This window comes from Bos taurus, chromosome 24 (assembly GCF_002263795.3).
Source record: "Bos taurus isolate L1 Dominette 01449 registration number 42190680 breed Hereford chromosome 24, ARS-UCD2.0, whole genome shotgun sequence".
NCBI lineage: Eukaryota > Metazoa > Chordata > Mammalia > Artiodactyla > Bovidae > Bos > Bos taurus.
Window position 1 is genome coordinate 54,254,714 of NC_037351.1, and position 18,695 is coordinate 54,273,408.

The 18,695-nt window shown below is 38.2% G+C and overlaps 1 protein-coding gene across 5 annotated transcripts in view; it reads right to left on the reverse strand.

Moving 5' to 3' along the window:
* Window positions 1-12,566: 12,566 nt before the first annotated feature.
* CCDC68 (coiled-coil domain containing 68) overlaps window positions 12,567-18,695 on the reverse strand; it is a 58,640-nt gene continuing 52,511 nt past the window's right edge. For all 5 annotated transcript variants that reach the window (XM_005224348.4, XM_005224347.4, XM_005224349.4 and 2 more), the window contains 2 exons: window positions 16,275-16,351; window positions 12,567-13,301 (listed from right to left, as the gene is read on the reverse strand). In XM_005224348.4, coding sequence (XP_005224405.1) covers window positions 13,244-13,301; window positions 16,275-16,351 — 135 coding nt within the window. In that variant the 3' untranslated portion in view covers window positions 12,567-13,243. The remainder of the gene's footprint in view (window positions 13,302-16,274; window positions 16,352-18,695) is intronic.

Sequence of the window (18,695 nt, forward strand, 5' to 3'; positions counted from 1 at the left end):
AGAAATTTTTAAAAACCTGAATAGTCAACAGAGTTCAGAAGAGTTGACCAGTAATCCCTGAAGCCCCTCCAAACAAGATCAAAGATTTCCCAGTGTCATCGTACCATCATGGGTACTCAATTTGTTTTTTCATAAAGAAGATGAACATAGAAAAGAGTGTAGAAGAAGAGATATCAGTGGGTTTTCCATCAGAACCAAAATTACCTTGTCACACTGGGGACAGGAATAGGTTTCTGAAGGGAGAACACAGAAGGATGACTTTTTTTTAAAGGTTGGATTTACTTGTTATATAGAATCTGATTTGGACTTTTAGGTTTGCATTGAGGGGGACATATTAGCTAAAAGTGCATACACAATAAAGAATTCTAAGTGGTTCATTTAGAGTGACATTACTATGTATATCCTGTAAGCTGTGCTAGAATGACAACATTGCTGATAAGGTTACGAGAGGATGAATGTCAGACATCTGAGAATATGTAGGAGACTGTGTAATCATGCCATTTGTATATTCTTAATAAATGGCAGATAGACAAGAATAGGACTGTGAATGACAGAGGACAAGAAAAAGGCCCAGAGAGAGAGAGATGAAGGTATGGGAAAATGGCATTTGGACAACTGAAATTAAATGTGTCTCTTACAGATGTCTCGGAGAGTTACTTGGCCAAATTTCAGTCAAGCCAATTGGAAGCTGACATTATCGGTTGGCATTAAGAGAGTGCCCAGAGGTTTCCATTTCCAGCACAGTTTTAGAAATTGGTCTAGTGTTCAGCTTCTGGTGTAGTGTTCAGCTTCATATTTCACATTTCTTAGCAAATCATGATAAATAGTCACAAGGAGAAATTAAAGATTGCTGTTTATTAAATATCTCTTTATGAACTCAAGAAAAACTATTTAGCCTTAATTTTTTAGATAAAATATGCTGGTGATATGAAATAAAAAGTGACTATTAATTCTAAGTTTCTAATTTACAAAGTACTAGAAACTGTATCACATCGCTCCCCTCCAGCCTACACCCACCCCTGGCTTTGATTCAACTGTAAAAACATAGCTGTGTCACTTTGTAGATCAACAACTTCAGAATAATGATGGATCAATTTTATGGTCACTGAATTTTCATGTCATTCATCACAAAAATTTGATGATACCTCATGCCATATTGCAGTGTATTTAGCATCTGTTTTTATTTTGCCTGAGGCAAAATACCTATGGGTGAACTATATTTGGGAGTTGGCAGAGATGAATCTCTGTATCCTGTCTCACCAAAATTTGGTTAATGGCTTTATTTTTCCCATAATGCTGTCTTTTCTTTCTAAACATGATCACAAAAGCATTTTCCATTGGCCTATTCTTATGACTGTGTCGAATATTACATTGGTGTTTTATTTTAGCTTCTGATAAACATAAGCCATTCCTTTTAAATTTAAATGTTTCAGTCAAGCTTATCAATGACAAAGTCATCATATTCTGTTTTCTCTGTTTATTATGAGTATATGATTTTTCTAAAGGGTAGTTCCTCTTTGTAGAAAATTTTGCCAATTAAACTGCACTTATCTAGACTCTGTATATTTTTTGTTAAGTTACAAATGTAGGAAGCTCCAAATCCCAGTCCCCCACCTTTAACCTCCTCTATCAACCTCCATCTGGTACAAATCAGATTTTGGAACACAGATCCAAGGGAGTATCCAGCTGTAAGACCTAGACATGTGCCATGAATCAGGTAATTTGGAAGCTTTTAAGTCAGTCCCTTAACAGATTAACACAATCTCAGTGTTGACTGCCCAGGTCCTGGGATTCCTGCATGATGCCAGCTTCTAAAATTGGTCGTGGGGGGGTACTCCCTCCCGTGATGCGTTTCTCTCTGATGCTCTTCATGACCTCAGTGCCTGTGCCAAAAGGATATTAGGTATTAGCTGACATCAGAGATGTTTCCTCTGGAAGGAATATGAGCAAAACCAACATAAGCATTGATGTGGCAAATTTTGGTGAATTCTTGTGGTCATTAAATCGATTTCTCCTTTGGATTCAAATTGTGATGTCCCCTGCATTTCCATAATAGGAAATAATTAGACTTTCTAAAATCCAAGAAGCATTCTATTTTGGATATTTATTTTTTCTATTTATTTTCCAGTTATATGATTGATTTGCTTATGCCAAGATTCTGTCCCTGTCAGTTATTTAACAAGCTTTTTATTTAGGAACTATTTTAAGATTATTATTTGATAGCCATAGCACGAAGCAGAGGGTGATGATGCCTATAATTATAGAACTATTCCTATAAAAATAACAATTATTGGGTAATAATACCAAGAGGAACAAAATTAAAAACAGTCAAGAAAATTATTTTAAAATAGTATTCTACTTATAAATACTTGATCTAAAATATTTTATTCTCTGTTGAGTTTGACTTAACACCCCAAAGTCTATGTAACCATTACTCTTTCATTATTTCAGAATTATTTATTCCATATAATTCATTTTATAATTTTAAATGGATCTGGAGCCATGAAGTATAAGACTGCTTTTGAAGAACTGCATTAACACCCAACAACATGTGTTACTTATTGTCTCCCAAATGCTTTAGTAAGCCATATTTTATTTTGGAGAATTATTTACAATGTACGTGCAGTTCTTTCTGATACAGAAACCATTTCTGAAGTGTTTACACTGGTTTGATGTTTACATTGTCCTAATCAGTGCCTCACATACCTCCACGACCAAATTTGGCTATAGCCACATAGCTCGTTTCCTGTAATACCATGGTGTAGGAAGGGCTCACAGAGACATAAGTGCAGCTAAAGTTATTTTGATGTCTTCAGCAAAGGGTATAAGGATATTATTCGAATCTAAAGATTATTACCACCATCTCTTGGTCACTTTTTGGGAAATGGACATTTCTTGAGACTCTAACTGTGATTAGGTACAAGATTACCTTTTAATAAAATAAAATAATCCTTTGGAAAATGTATCAGAGGGCAGTTGAGAGAACATGTCTGTCTTGTGATGAGGATAAGAAGTCACAGATTAGTAGAAAAAATGCTGAATACTGGAATTTAACTTGTGGGTCTTGACATAAGACTTTTAAAACTCTGGCCAGTGACCACTCTAGCCAAGTTTCTATCATTTCCATATTATCAGCTATCATGCTACAAATAATTCAAAACCAGCATTTTACTAAAGTAAATATTTTCCCTGTTGTTTTTAACCAGATAGGACATTCTGTGTATCAGTGAGTGCTTTTGTTATGTTTGTAGTACAAGTTATTCTCTGCCAACCCATTCAGATAAGAATTGGGCAAGGGTTTTTACCAGCCCTTTCTTGTCTCCTTTGTAAGAGAGAGAAGCTTTGACCATAAAGAAGGACTGACTACATTAAAAAACATTTTAATAACAGCTGAAATATTCTTTAAAGTGTAAATTTTGTGCACTGGGAATCAACAAATTTGATGAAGCTCATACAGTTCTCACCAATGGAGTGGGTGCATTGGGTAGGAGAAACAATATGTGTAGAGAGATATAACTAGGTGTGGTATATAACCTGGAACTACAACTATGAGGGAGAATCCTCAACCATAAAGAATTTTAGAGTTTAAAACTCAAATTGTAAAGAGATCATATCGAAGTTTCTAGTTTCCTAACGTACTTAATAATTTTTTAAAAGGAAGATCTGTGAGCTATGTTAGCCAAAGCAATAGAAAAGTTGTCCTTCACCTTCTACTCCCAAGCTTTAAAGCATTAAAAGATATCTAATGTTTGTGAATATTTTAGGGAAAGCTTTATCATTTTTAAAGATACCAAGATGCTATCTATATTTAAAACTATTGTCTAGGAATTCGCCAAAAGCTATATTTTCTTCTTGATCTTTGACCAAAATGGTATAAGCTTATTTCTGGGAAGAGTGCTGAGCTCTTAAACATGGAAAGTAGATAATATGCTCTGAGTTGAGTGTTGTCTCAATGTTGTATAAATCTACAGAGACACTTGCCTCATAAAGTAGAACTGTTAGATGAATAGGAATTTTATGAACTTATTGCCTTGGAGTTCTTGGGTAAAGACCCAACCAGGATGACACTGTTGAGTGAGAACCATAAAGAAAGATTAGAGATTCAAGTTGTCTAAATAGAGTTTATAACTATGGGAGAATATGGAGAAGACCATACTTAAAAGGTTGATTTTTATGTAGGGAAAAAAAAATAGAGAAAGGGTTATATATTTGGGGCTTCCCTTTTAGCTCAGTCGGTAAAGAATCTGCCTGCAAGGCAGGAGACCTGGGTTGGGAAGATCCCCTGGAGAAGGAAATGGCAACCCACTCCAGTATTCTTGCCTGGAGAATCCCATGGAGAGAGGAGCCTGACTGGCTACAGTCTATGGGGTTGCCAAGAGTCAGACATGACTTAGTGACTAAACCAGCACCATGGCAAATATTTACCTATTATTTTTATCTTCCAAGTAGAAGTTTAGGCCCTTAGAACTAAGCTAATAAAAATATTTAAATACCAAATATTTCATGATTGGCATCAAAATTTGAGATGCTTAGACCCATTTTATTTATCCTATCTGAATCTAATTTCCTCATAAATTGCACTTTAATTTTTTAAGAAGTAGCATCACAAAGGCCTTTCTGCAGAGCTCTTTTTCCGTATTTAGTGAGAATAACAGGCAAACAAACAAAAAGATGAGTACCAAAATAACATGGTTATTTAAAAACTTGTCATCTTTCAAGGAAAAAAAAATGAAGAAATCATCTTTGAATTATTTAAATTTGTTCCCCAGTTCCTTTTCTTTCCAACAGGTCTTGGAAGTCATGGCTATTATCCCTCAGCAGACTTAGTCATTGGCAAATTCTGTTGGAGCTGCATGCCTGTTCTTATCCTAATGGATCCCTTATTTAACCAATGGCTATTACTGACATATCAAAATATTATTCATCCCTAGCAAAGCAATAACACATGCTTATCCTTACTCTTCTCTTCTCTAGGTTATTTTTTCAAGCACTCTTTGAAAGGAAGACTAGTATTATAGAAAGGAAAGTGTCCAGATAGAGGAATTTGGGAGCTGTGGGTATGTCATTAAATATGGCTTCTCCTCGTATGGGGCTTATAAATCCTGTGTAACTCACAGGGTTCATATCAGGCTCCAAAGAGAACATATGTAGAAACTGGTTTATAAATTAAATTCCATTTCACAAACTGACACTATTATCCCAAGCTAAGAATAATAAAAATATCACAGTCATACTTTCACAACCATATGTTCACAAGTGTTATAGAAGGCACAAAACACTAATTCTAGTAGAGATACTGGGAACTTGAAATGGATAGTCAGCTCTGGTCATTGTCTTTGATTGAAAATGTTTAATATATCTCAAGTTATTGAAAAAACAAATATGAGTTCTATTTCATTCTGTAGGTCATTTTGTATTTCTTTCAAGGAATCCAATTACATTCTACATAGTATATTAAAATTTGGTCAAAATCCTCCTTGTATAAACACGGCTTTGTGTCCACAACCTTGTGAAAGATACTGACTGTATCTGAAATTATTTGAGGAAAGTAAGTTATCCTGCTTAATGTGTTAAAAGTAGACAACATTTTGGCCTAACACTGAAGTGCTTCACTGTATCTCAACAGTCTACATTTAAGTGATATTATCCTCATTTTTAGGCTAAGCACGTTCGATTGTTTTGTCTGTCATCTACTCAGATCTCTGTTTTGTCTAGTGCTATGAATGTAAATTAAAACCTTAAACATGGAGTTTTTATTCTCTGTGCCCCTGAATAGACTGTGGTGCCTGACAGACTGTCAGGGCATCATTTTGTTGTACCAAAGTTCTAGTAGCTTCAGAAATCAGAGCATCCAATGATTTTGTGGTGTGTGGGTTTAAATATTACAGTTGAGAACTGTATTCAGTGATTGTTTCCGCACACTTTTCAAATAAAAATGCATTTTTATCATTATTTTGTGTACTCAAGGCAATCTTATTTCTGTGCTGTGGTCAAATGTATGGAGGATGGGGAACATTTAGTGAATACCAGTATGGAAACCATTTCACGTTAAATGTGATGTCCATTAGGAACTAGGAAAGAAATGATTTAGATTTCGCCAAGCGATTTTTATCCATCTCTCTAAACTTTCTAAAGTGTGAAAGTGTTAGTTACTCAGTCGTGTCCAACTCTGCAACCCCATGAACTGTAGCTGTCCAGGCAGCAGGCTCCTCTGTCCAGGGAATTCTCCAGGCAAGAATACTAGAGTGAGTTGCCATTCCCTTCTCCAGGGGATCTTCCTGACACAGGGATCGAATCCAGGGCTCCCACATTGCAGGCAGATTCTTTACCATTTGAGCCACCAGGGAAGGCCACATATTATCTGTTTAAAGACTGAGATTTTCAAGAGAACTTTTCTAATAATTGTGAAGGATGCACTTATAAAATTGGCAGTTAACATGTTGAAGTTATGTCAAGGTTTGTCAATACTTCAACGTATTATACCTATTTCTTTCCCATAAGAAAATGCTGAAGATGGTCATATCTCCTTTAGTCACAGACGGGGAACAGGACTGATGTTCAAGGCCAGTTCAAGACCACAACCATGCATCTTACTTTTTAACGTTCATTTGCAAAGTTGTTCCCAGAGTTGTTCTTCCTCCATATGTTACATAGATAAGCTTTGCCAAGATAATGATGAGTTTTTACTTGAAGATAAACAACTCTCCCACAGTAAGCAAATAAATCCTTGGCACCATTCTCTCAACTTTACTCCCTGGTAGCAGTAATGCCTGGAGAAGGAAATGGCAACCCCACTCCAGTACTCTTGCCTGGAAAATCCCATGGATGGAGGAGCCTGGTGGGCTGCAGTCCATGGGGTCGCTAAGAGTCAGACACGACTGAGCGACTTCACTTTCACTTTTCAGTTTCATGCATTGGAGAAGGAAATGGCAACCCACTCCAGTGTTCTTGCCTGGAGAATCCCAGGGACGGGGGAGCCTGGTGGGCTGCCATCTATGGGGTTGTACAGAGTTGGATACGACTGAAGCGACTTAGCAGCAGCAGCAGTAGCAGTAATGCCTGGAGAAGGAAATGGCAACCCACTGTAGTATGCCTGCCTGGAGAATCCCATGGACAGAGGAGCCTGGAAGGCTACAGTTCATGGGGTCACAAAGAGTCGAACACAACTGAGTGACTCACCACAGCAGTAATGCCACGTCACACAGGCAGAATCTTTTTTTCCTGGGTTCATCTTAAATAATTGAAGGTAAGTCATTAGAGATTTGCTTTTCCTAATGGGTTTATAGGGTGTAAAAATAGTCATAGCGTCCCCCATACTGAAGAAAAAGTAAGACCACCGAGAAATTCAACTGCAGTGGTAGGACTTCTCTTTTTAAAACTGTATATAAGGTATTTGTATGATCACAGTTTATGATACCAAGGAAAATTTTGTTTCCAATATGGATGGTTAGCTGTGCTGAAAGAATAGCTATAATAAGAGTGTGAGCATTACTCTTCTGTTAGAAACTCATGTAGGGGGCTTGCATTATGATATAGGAAGCCAACACACTAATTATAATTTGACTAAGGCTTTATTGTAAGTACTAGAAAGATTTCTGAAATCATCATCGCTTTGGACCATTTTTGGAGGTTTCTGAGAGAAAGTTTGCTTTTTTTTTTTTAACCAAAAGTTTCAAAAAAAGCAGCAGACTTCAATCTCTTTAATTTCCTAGAGACATTTACATCATGAGCTCATTCACTCTTGTGAAAAAGTGAACCCAAAGGAGCGATTTGGCATCATGTTAGTTAAGACACTGGATTATGAACCCGTATTACCCAGCTTCATGGGCCCCCTTCTTATCCCTTGAATTCCGAGAGCGGTTCTGCCTGAGTTCTCTAGGCTGACAGGGTAGGTCAAAACAAGACCCAACTGAGCCTTTTAAGGGCAGTTTTCTCGTCACTGACCTTTCCACAGAACTTGGGCTTGCTTCATAGTCAGGGAAATGTAGGCAAAGGAGGGAATTGAGACACAGATTCCTGAAAATCATTAGCTTACCACTGCTAGGAAGTCAAAACCGAACTTGAAGGCTAACTTACTGAACAAATAAAGGGATGACTTATACAACATAAATGTGAAGGAATACATTGCATGAAAAGCGATTTAGATAATATTGGGGCTTATTCTTCACCTGCCCATCCAGCTGACATCCTGGCTATTTCAGAATACACCTGGCCTGTGGGACTCATGCACCTGTGCCCCCCTCTGTCTGGACCCCTCTTCCACCCAAGAATATCTCCTTCCACTCACTTCCCTAGCTTTCCTCCTATCTTTGCTTAAATATTACCATCAAAGACAGAGGTCTTATTTAAAATCAGCACCCTATGTAACTGACATCTATTCACAGTAATAGTTTCAAAGATCAGTCAATTAAAATTGGAACTACAGCTCTTCACCCCTGGTTACTCCCTATGCCTATCTTCTGCTTCACTTTTCTTCACAGTCCATGGGACGTTCCTGAGTGTATTATCTGTTCCTCATCATTAGAAGATATTTCCATGAAGACTGAGATTTTCCCCTTTTCTTTCTTCCCTACCACATGCACCCTCTCCCCTCTCCCCACTGCTGTTGCCTTGGCATCCAGAAGGGGCTTAGCAAATAGGGAGCCTCAATAAATATTTAGTGAAATAAGAAATGAGTGAATCTTAAAGACATGGTGTTCTACTGAAATAGAGCCACAGATGCAGATCACAAACATGGTCACAAGGGATAAGGGAGGGAGGGATAAAATGGGAGACTGGGATTTAAACAGACCCTGCGATATATAAAATAAAACTAGCAGAAACCTACTGTATGGCACAGGGAGCTCCTTTCAATGTTCTGTAATGGCTATACGGGAAGATACTCTAAAAAGAGAAGATATATGTATACGTATAACTGATTCACTTTGCCGTACACCTGAAATTAACACAACACTATAAATTAACTATATTCCACCAAAAAATGTAAAAAAGAATACATTGGCTAGAACAAAATTTAAGATACAAACACTACTACTTCCCAATGTTCCTCTGTACTCCTTCACACTCTTTCCCTCTATGCCTATCCTCAAATACTGCTTTACACCCTGTCCCCAGAAAATCATATGGTATTGAATACGTCCTCTTTTTTCTGGATTTTTTTTTTCAGGTATCATAATTTTACATTTATCCATAGTTGCTGTATTTGTGGTTTATTTTTATTGTTGAGTTATACTCCAATATGAAGGAAGGCAGAAAGGAAGGAAAGGAATGATAATGATTTTATGTGTTTAAAGAGTTTTTACTTACTGAAAGATTGGGTCCCTACTTTGATATTGATAAAGATCCTCGAATTATTTTCAGATCAAGTCAAGTAAGAATTTTCAAAGTGAAATAATATGAATCTGATAAGTGTCTGTATGTTCTTAATTTTATAATGCTACCATTTTCTCAAATGTAGAATAAAAATTTAATAGATTAGTTTTGCTATTAATTTGGATTCAGATAAAATTAGGAGAAAAATTCAAGGTGCTATCTAAATATCTGCTCACTGACAAAAATTATGGATTATATTATCATGAACAGTCAGGTAATAACTGCTTAATTTACGCATAATAATTTTAATGTAACAAGAAACAAAACCCACAAAATGACATCAGCTTTCTTTATTTTAAGGCATATAATAAGCAATTATTCAAATGGTATACAGAGAAGGCAATGGCACCCCACTCCAGTACTCTTGCCTGGAAAATCCCATGGACGGAGGGGCCTGGTGGGCTGCAGTCCATGGGGTTGCTAGAGTCGGACACAACTGAGCGACTTCACTTTCACTTTTCAGTTTCATGCATTGGAGAAGGAAATGGCAACCCACTCCAGTGTTCTTGCCTGGAGAATCCCAGGGACGGGGGAGCCTGGTGGGCTGCCGTCTATTGGGTCGCACAGAGTCAGACACCACTGAAGCGACTTAGCAGCATCATACCAATTTTTTAAGCACTTCTTAATGATAATTTATAACAATATATGTAATCAAAGTGAAATGAAACTTCATTTCTCATCTTCATGTATTTATTTCAAAGCCCACCTCAGACCTTCTTATCCAATATATTGATTAGTATAATTATAAGTACAAATATTTTGACTACCATTTAGTTAATGGTTTGGTTTTTTGTTTTTGTATTTTCTGTGTGGCACTATTTTTAGACTCTTAAGTTTCATTCTCCATTGTAATGATTTGTTTTGTCACTCAGCAATGTTTATTTAAAGAAACAATTCAAATGATAAAGCTGAAATGATGAGGATATAGGAAATAATCCACACATGACAAATAAATAATCTACTTATGTTAGTAAAAAAAATACTTTTGTACTTGAAGAGCAGATCTTTTTAGGCTTCTGAAGCTGTTTATTCTTATTCTCAAGAGATCCAAATACCATTCCAAAGTGGAGATGAAGATCATGTAAGCAGATCCTACCTTTATTTTATTGAACTGTACTTCCATGTTCAAAAATGCGTATAGTGGAAGTCAAATAAAACCCAACAATGTCTTTCCATTTTTGAGTTGAGAATACATTATTTTCATGTAAATCATCAAGGTTGTTAGGTCAGTTAAGTGGATCCATTTTAAAAACTCACATTAATTACAACCCAGATTTATTGCAACCCAGCATAATGGTTGGGGTATAAGAGGAACCTAAGTGATCTCCAAGTGAAAAGTGAAATTTCCTACCACTCTGCAGATGCTTAAAGCAGATTTCATGATCCCAATATCTCTACACATGTGCCAGGAAATGTATGACCAAAAATCCTCAATGTGGCATAAAGGCATGAATAATAAAGTTAAAATAGGCAGTTTTAGCAGAGAAGTTTTTCAGAACTACGTACTTGCAAGGTAGACCAACAGGTAAAAGACCAATTCTCAGCAAAATATTTCCTCGATGTACTGTTTCTCAGTGTCATCCACATGGTGGCGAAGAAAGCCAACAGAAGAGGTGTGTTGGTTTAAATAGCAAGAAGAGAGACATTTCTATGGTGGCAAGTATCAGAACATCAAGTGAGCACGCAGATGTATGAGAAGCCAAATCAAAAGGTTCAAATGTTTACTCCATTGTCAGCCATTAGAAAAATTATTTGCTCACTCACAGTATCCTCCTCTGAATCATGGGGATAATAATATGACCTATTTCAGAGGCTTGTTGGGAGGATTAAAGCAATTAATACAGGTGAAGTACTTAGAATTGTTCCTGGCTTAGGGTGACTGGGCTTCCGTGGTGGCTCAGATGGTAAAGAATCTGCTTGCAATGCAGGAGACCCAGGTTTGATCCCGAGTTGGGAAGATCCCCTGGAGGAGGTCTTGGCAACTCATTCCGGTATTCTTGCCTGGAGAATCCCATGGACAGAGGAGCCTGACGGGCTACAGTCCACGGGGTCGCAAAGAGTCGGACACAACTGAAGCGACTAACACAGAGGGTGACTGTGTCCTAAACGTTATTAGATAACTACACCTTAAAAACTAGAAAGCAATCAAAACAAGAAGTTATGAAACTCACACATAGAGTTAGGCAGCACTGCAAGGATTACAGTACTTTGCTGAACTTACAAAGACAATAGATGTTTCACATTCCACTTTGAAAGGCATGAAGCATTTCCTGAGAAAATGCTCAGAGTTATACACCAAAGAGAGGGATCAAAAAGCCTACAGGTGATTCACCTTTGAGGATAATGAAGTTCTCCGATTATGCCTTTAGCTGAAGTGTTTTCTGCTTTCCTGAGTGTCAGTGTGTTTGCATTAAGTTAGACTTTTGTTTTACTTATATAACCACAAATTCCACCTGTAATGAATGCATGTATTGAAACACACTTTCACAAAAGCAGTAGACACATCATTCCAAGTTCATGAATTCAGATTCTTCCTCACTGCAGACAGCAACCACTGTTCCTTTGAATCCAGAGTATTAATAAATACCTTTTTATGGAGGTATGAACTCAGAGCATTATATTCTATTCATCCCCCTAAACATTTTACTTAGATAATATTAATGAAGGTCGAAAAGAAAATTAGTCACAACGGCAGAATCACAAAGTGCATTTCTTTGTGCTGATATGTGAGTTGCCTCTAGTAACCAAAGATCAATCCCAAGTGAAGAACAATAACCTCCTAAACTGTGGTGAAGCAGCCAGGATTCTCAGCTTTGGGGGGTTGCATGGGTGGGGGAATTAGGTAAAAAAATGTATTCCTTCTTCTACCCTTAATCCAGTAGAAAATAACTCTCCCAACTAACCATGGGTTAGGAGATGAATTTACATCATGGTAAGACATTACTTATTATCCAAAAGTCAACTTTAAAGTATATCATTTATTCACACACACACACACACACACACACACACACACACACACATCCAGAGACATTGCAGCTTTGATTCCAGAGCACCAAAACAATAAGAACATCACAATAAAGTGAGTCACATGAAATTTCTGCTTTCCCAGTGCATGTAAAAGTTATATATTACATTATACCATAGCCTGTTAAGTGTGCAATAGTATTATGTCTAAAAAATGTATACATACCTTAACTTAAAAACACTTTATTGTCAAAAAATGCTAACCATCATCTGACAATGCAGAGTTGCCATGAGCCTTCAAATTGTCAGGAAAAAAAAAAAAATACAGAATGTCTGTGAAGCACAATGAAAGGAAGTATGCCTGTACACTCTTCCCTACATTTACACAGTCGGCCCTCTGTACCTGCAGGACCCTCACCAAGGACTGACTGAGTCCACAGTTGTGGAAACTGCTTGACCAGCCACATCCACATGGGTTTTGGTACCCGTTGGGGCTCCTGGAACCAAGCCCCATGGATACCAAGGGATGATGACTCTACATAGAAACCACTATCAAAGGGTCATAACCAGTCCCTTAGGCAAATATTTGCAAACAATAAAAATAAAGAAGATTCAGGGTTTTTTTAGTGTAAACAAAATTCATCTTCCATCATGGGAAGGCATCCAGTTTCTTCATCCATTTAATAAGTTTTGAAGAAAGAGTTCTTTTCCTTGAATATGTATTTCCTTTGTTTGATTTTATGAAACATCTTCCTGCAAAGCTATTGATGTATACACTGAATACAATACAACAAATTCCATTCAATACTGGCATTGAACCATTTTAATATGTGTTTAGACCATTTCAAGGAACAAATAAGACCCAAGTAGTAGTCTTTCTCATTCAGATCTCCAGCCAGCCAGTTCATTTCCGTAGTCTAACCAACATCAAATATGGGGTTGTGTCTTCAGTCTTCAGTTCACTGTAGAAAAGACCACACGATTATCAAAATCGGGCACATAAACCGTGATTGATACAGTTGGAGTGCCACCGCCATCACCATCACCGCTGCTGCTGTGCTGCCAAGCCTTTATTAATTGCTTCAACCTAAGAAATGATGGTTAATCGATTGATTCCAGTTCCCCACGAGACACAGCAGAAAGCATGTTATGGAAGCCTTGTTGTTGTTTAGTTGCTAAGTTGTATCTGACTCTTTGTGACTCCACAGACTGCAGCCCCCCAGGCTCCTCTGTCCATGGGATTTCCCAGGCAAGAATACTGGAGTGGGTTGCCATGCCCTCCTCCAGGGAATCTCCCCAACCCAGGGACCAACCCACATCTCTTGCATTGCAGGTGGATTTTTTACCACTGATCCACTAGGGAAGCCCTACGGAAGCATTACCTTATGTAAAGGCATCCAGCTGTAAGAGAACAGGATGAGGAAGAGGGAGAGTGTATTTGCCCTTCTACTCAGTGAAGACATGCACCAGAGTGACATGAGATGGAACACATGAATCAACTGTTCCCTCACAATGTTTTAGTTCTATGGGTTTATCATAGCCTAAACTTCTCTCCTCAGTGTGTGAATCTAGTTTAATATATATATACAAATATATATACATATTTATATGCATGCACATTGATATCTGTGTGCACACATATACATATATATATACATACATACGTATTTTATTGTTGCTCTTTTGCTATTTTCAAACAATGATCTTTAATATCCAGAAGACCATTTCTCTGGTGTTCAATTCAAGAAACATCTATATGTTTTAATGCTCGAAAAAAAAATCCTTGTTTCTTGTACTTATTGAAAAATAGCGCAGAACTCTATTTCATAAGTGATTTAAGAGATTTGCCAAGATAAATTTTAAATGTGTGTGATTCTTTTTTTCCTTGCAAGAATGGCCACTTTTATATTTCAGTTCCTCTCTAAAGTTATAATTCCATTTTATTTTGGTGACTCTAGATTTACCAAACCATACTACCACTTATGTTCTCAAACAACCAATTGGTCAGATTTCATTTTGCAAATATGAGAGCTACCATTGGATAAGGAAATGGCAACCCACTCCAGTGTCCTTGCCTTGAGAATCCCAGGGACGGGGGAGCCTGGTGGGCTGCTGTTTATGGGGTCGCACAGAGTCAGACACGACTGAAGCAACTTAGCAACCATTATAGACACATCATTACTATTGGAACTTCATAAAAAATCATAAACCAAAGGTCATACTCAGTCCAGTTTCCCTGCTTCAATTAGGAAACTTTCCCATTTGGCCTTTCCCAAGTCACAGGAGGAAAAAAGTCTTTAAAACTACCCTTATTAATTAACTGAAGCTAAAAGGATTGGCCATAGAAGTCACTGTCTCAAATTCATCCTCCTTGTACCAGCCCAAGTCTCAGCACTCAATACGGTCAATACAGAGACCACCTGTTTCTCCCGCCTTTGCTCCACTCTTGATTCCATTCCCTCCAGGTCAGAACAGCTGAGACTGGCCATGATGCTCCATGACTCCAGGAGAATGTACCCAGTAAGGGAGCTAAAGTTGACCATCCTCCCTTCCCTTGGAAAGTCTGGCTTGCTGTTTTAAGATTTTTTTTATATGGACCATTTAAAAAGCCTTTATTGAATTTGTTCCAATATTGCTTCTGTCCTTTATGTTTTGGTTTTCTGGCCATGACGTATACAGTATCTCAGCTCCTTAAGCAGGGATAGAACCTGCATCCCCTCTGTTGGAAGGTGAAGTCTTAACCACAAGGCCACCAGGAAAGTCATCACGTTTGCCTTTCTAGTCTAAAATCTTCATCTCTTCCCCTCATGAAGTGACTATTTTTTTTTTTTTTCCGTTGCTTCTAAAATGTAGGCATTTCACCCAATATTACACTTCTTAGGCTCAATTTTTCTTTATTAGATGCTGCAGGGCTACTGGCCAAAAAAGTTAATAACTTAGCATCTGGGGGCTCAGAGATTTTAGAAAGCTTGATCCTTAATGGCTCCATCTCTAGTCTCTAATTACATACATCATTAGCAAAGTGAAGCATGGTTGCAGGGTGTTTTGAAAAGGGCGATAGATCTGCCTGAATTCCTAGACTGATGCTAATCATAGGGGACCTGATTTCTTCATGTCAGGCACTGTGCAGAGGAGTTTCAGAAAATGGGTTTCTGCCCTAGAGAGACCAGACGGGGAAATTTAAAAGCTGCCAGAACAGGAAGTTTTTAATCACTTTCAAAATGATTCATGTAATTACAGACTATGTTTTCTTTTAAGTGATAATTTCATGGAGTATTATGGAAATGAGATTTGAACTCAGAAGTCTTTTTTTCCACCAACCTGTCACTTCAGATTCTGTCAACATTAGAAAGTGATTTGATGGTTTCAACTATCATTTCCATTGCTTTACGGGTCATTATCACTGCCTCATTCACTCATTATTAGGTAGTTATTAAAGACACTTGTCCTTAACAATATAGGAAATAAAGTGGAAAATAAAGAACTATTCTTGCCCTCTTGACATTTACAATCTCTTTGATTTGAGATACAGACATGGAAATTTAACTAAATACACACTTTTTATGATTAAAATGCCTATCAATGGCACAGAAAATACAAGCAATGGAGGAACAAGAATGGTAGAGGGGATCTGTACTGTTTGGAGTAAGTGTTGAAGCCAAGACTGGGCTTGCTTTATACCAAAGAGGAGGGAAAAGATACCTACATTTATTCATTCATTTATTCATAAAGTATTCATACATCAGATTTCAGGGATTCAGTCAGTGGTAAGCAAGATCAATACAGTTCCCATTCCCAAAGAACTGGGAGACAGACAGAAAACACAGGATTACATAAGTATTCACGGACTGGATTCTTACTCAAGTGGGATGAATGTCAAACATGTTCAACAGGGGTCACGAAGCCAGAAGGTGGTGGGGGAAGAAAGGCCTTACCTTGTAGAGACAGCCTTAGATACCTTCGTCCCGGGAGTTTCAGGCCAGAGTGCCACCTTGGCTTTTAGTTCTTTGTTCTAAAATTGAAAACAAAAAAAACAAAACGTGCAGAGATCACACAGGCAGCACATTTACTGGTCCCACACTCAGTAATCCTGGTTGACCCACACCTACATCCCTCCTCAGCAGTCAGTTTGCTGTTCCAGTCACTCTGTTAGAACACAGAACATAAGCGTGTTGAGGCCCTAAATATCACTTCCAAAAACACACACCTTGAAAAATGCCTAATTTACCAAGGGATTCAAATTTAGTATTTTGGCTTAGCTTCTGAAATTCAGCAGCTGAACTCTGTTTCATTTTACAGTTTCTTTTATAGGGACAGATGCAAAGAACTTCATGAAAGAACTTTATTAAAGAACCTTTTGAAAGATATCCACAATATTGATTACACATTTGTCTTTCTGGTGCAATCTCTTGATTAGAAACTCCATGAACACAGGCACCATCTGTTCTTTCGGTTCATGGGATCCTTAGTTTCAATTTTCTCATCGAAGCCTCTGTTTCTTCCTCTCTATACTAGTGGTAAATGATACACAGCCTATCTATCATATATAAGGTGGAAGAAACATATCATATGATCATATTTCAAATCTGGATGCACCTTGGACTTCCTTGGTTTATCTGGACCTATAAGACAAGGTGAAATTGGCGAGGTGGAAAAAGGGAGAGAAAAAGCATGGAGGCACAGTTCTGAAAGCGTAAGGCTGAGATCAACAGTTTTAACATCCCCTGGGAAACTGACTGGTTCCAAATAGGAAAAGGAGTTCGTCAAGGCTATATATTGTCACCCTGTTTATTTAACTTATATGCAGAGTACATCATGAGAAACGCTGGACTGGAAGAAACACAAACTGGAATCAAGATTGCCGGGAGAAACATCAATAACCTCAGATATGCAGATGACACCACCCTTATGGCAGAAAGTGAAGAGGAACTCAAAAGCCTCTTGATGAAAGTGAAAGTGGAGAGTGAAAAAGTTGGCTTAAAGCTCAACATTCAGAAAACGAAGATCATGGCATCCGGTCCCACCAATTCATGGGAAATAGATGGGGAAACAGTGTCAGACTTTATTTTTCTGGGCTCCAAAATCACTACAGACGGTGACTGCAGCCATGAAATTAAAAGACGCTTACTCCTTGGAAGGAAAGTTATAACCAACCTAGATAGCATATTGAAAAGCAGAGACATTACTTTGCCAACAAAGGTCCGTCTAGTCAGGTCAGATCAGATCAGATCAGATCAGTCGCTCTCTCGTGTCCGACTCTTTGCGACCCCATGAATCGCAGCACGCCAGGCCTCCCTGTCCATCACCAACTCCCAGAGTTCACTGAGATTCACATCCATTGGGTCAGTGATGCCATCCAGCCATCTCAGCCTCTGTCATCCCCTTCTCCTCCTGCCCCCAGTCCCTCCCAGCATCAGAGTCTTTTCCAGTGAGTCAACTCTTTGTATGAGGTGGCCAAAGTACTGGAGTTTCAGCTTTAGCATCATTCCTTCCAAAGAAATCCCAGGGCCGATCTCCTTCAGAATGGACTGGTTGGATCTCCTTGCAGTCCAAGGGACTCTCAAGAGTCTTCTCCAACACCACAGTTCAAAAGCATCAATTCTTCAGCGCTCAGCCTTCTTCACAGTCCAACTCTCACATCCATACATGACCACAGGAAAAACCATAGCCTTGACTAGATGGACCTTTCTTGGCAAAGTAATGTCTCTGCTTTTCAATATGCTATCTAGGTTGGTCATAACTTTCCTTCCAAGGAGTAAGCGTCTTTTAATTTCATGGCTGCAGTCACCGTCTGTAGTGATTTTGGAGCCCAGAAAAATAAAGTCGGACACTGTTTCCACTGTTTCCCCATCTATTTCCCATGAAGTGGTGAGACCGGATGCCATGATCTTCGTTTTCTGAATGTTGAGCTTTAAGCCAACTTTTTCACTCTCCTCTTTCACTGTCATCGATAGGCTTTGAGTTCCTCTTCACTTTCTGCCATAAGGATGGTGTCATCTGCATATCTGAGGTTATTGATATTTCTCCCGGCAATCTTGATTCCAGTTTGTGTTTCTTCCAGTCCAGCGTTTCTCATGATGTACTCTGCATATAAGTTAAATAAACAGGGTGACAATATATAGCCTTGACGAACTCCTTTTCCTATTTGGAACCAGTCTGTTGTTCCATATCCAGTTCTAACTGTTGCTTCCTGACCTGCATACAAATTTCTCAAGAGGCAGATCAGGTGGTCTGGTATTCCCATCTCTTTCAGAATTTCCCAGTTTATTGTGATCCACACAGTCAAAGGCTTTGGCATAGTCAATAAAGCAGAAATAGATGTTTTTCTGGAACTCTCTTGGTTTTTCTATGATCCA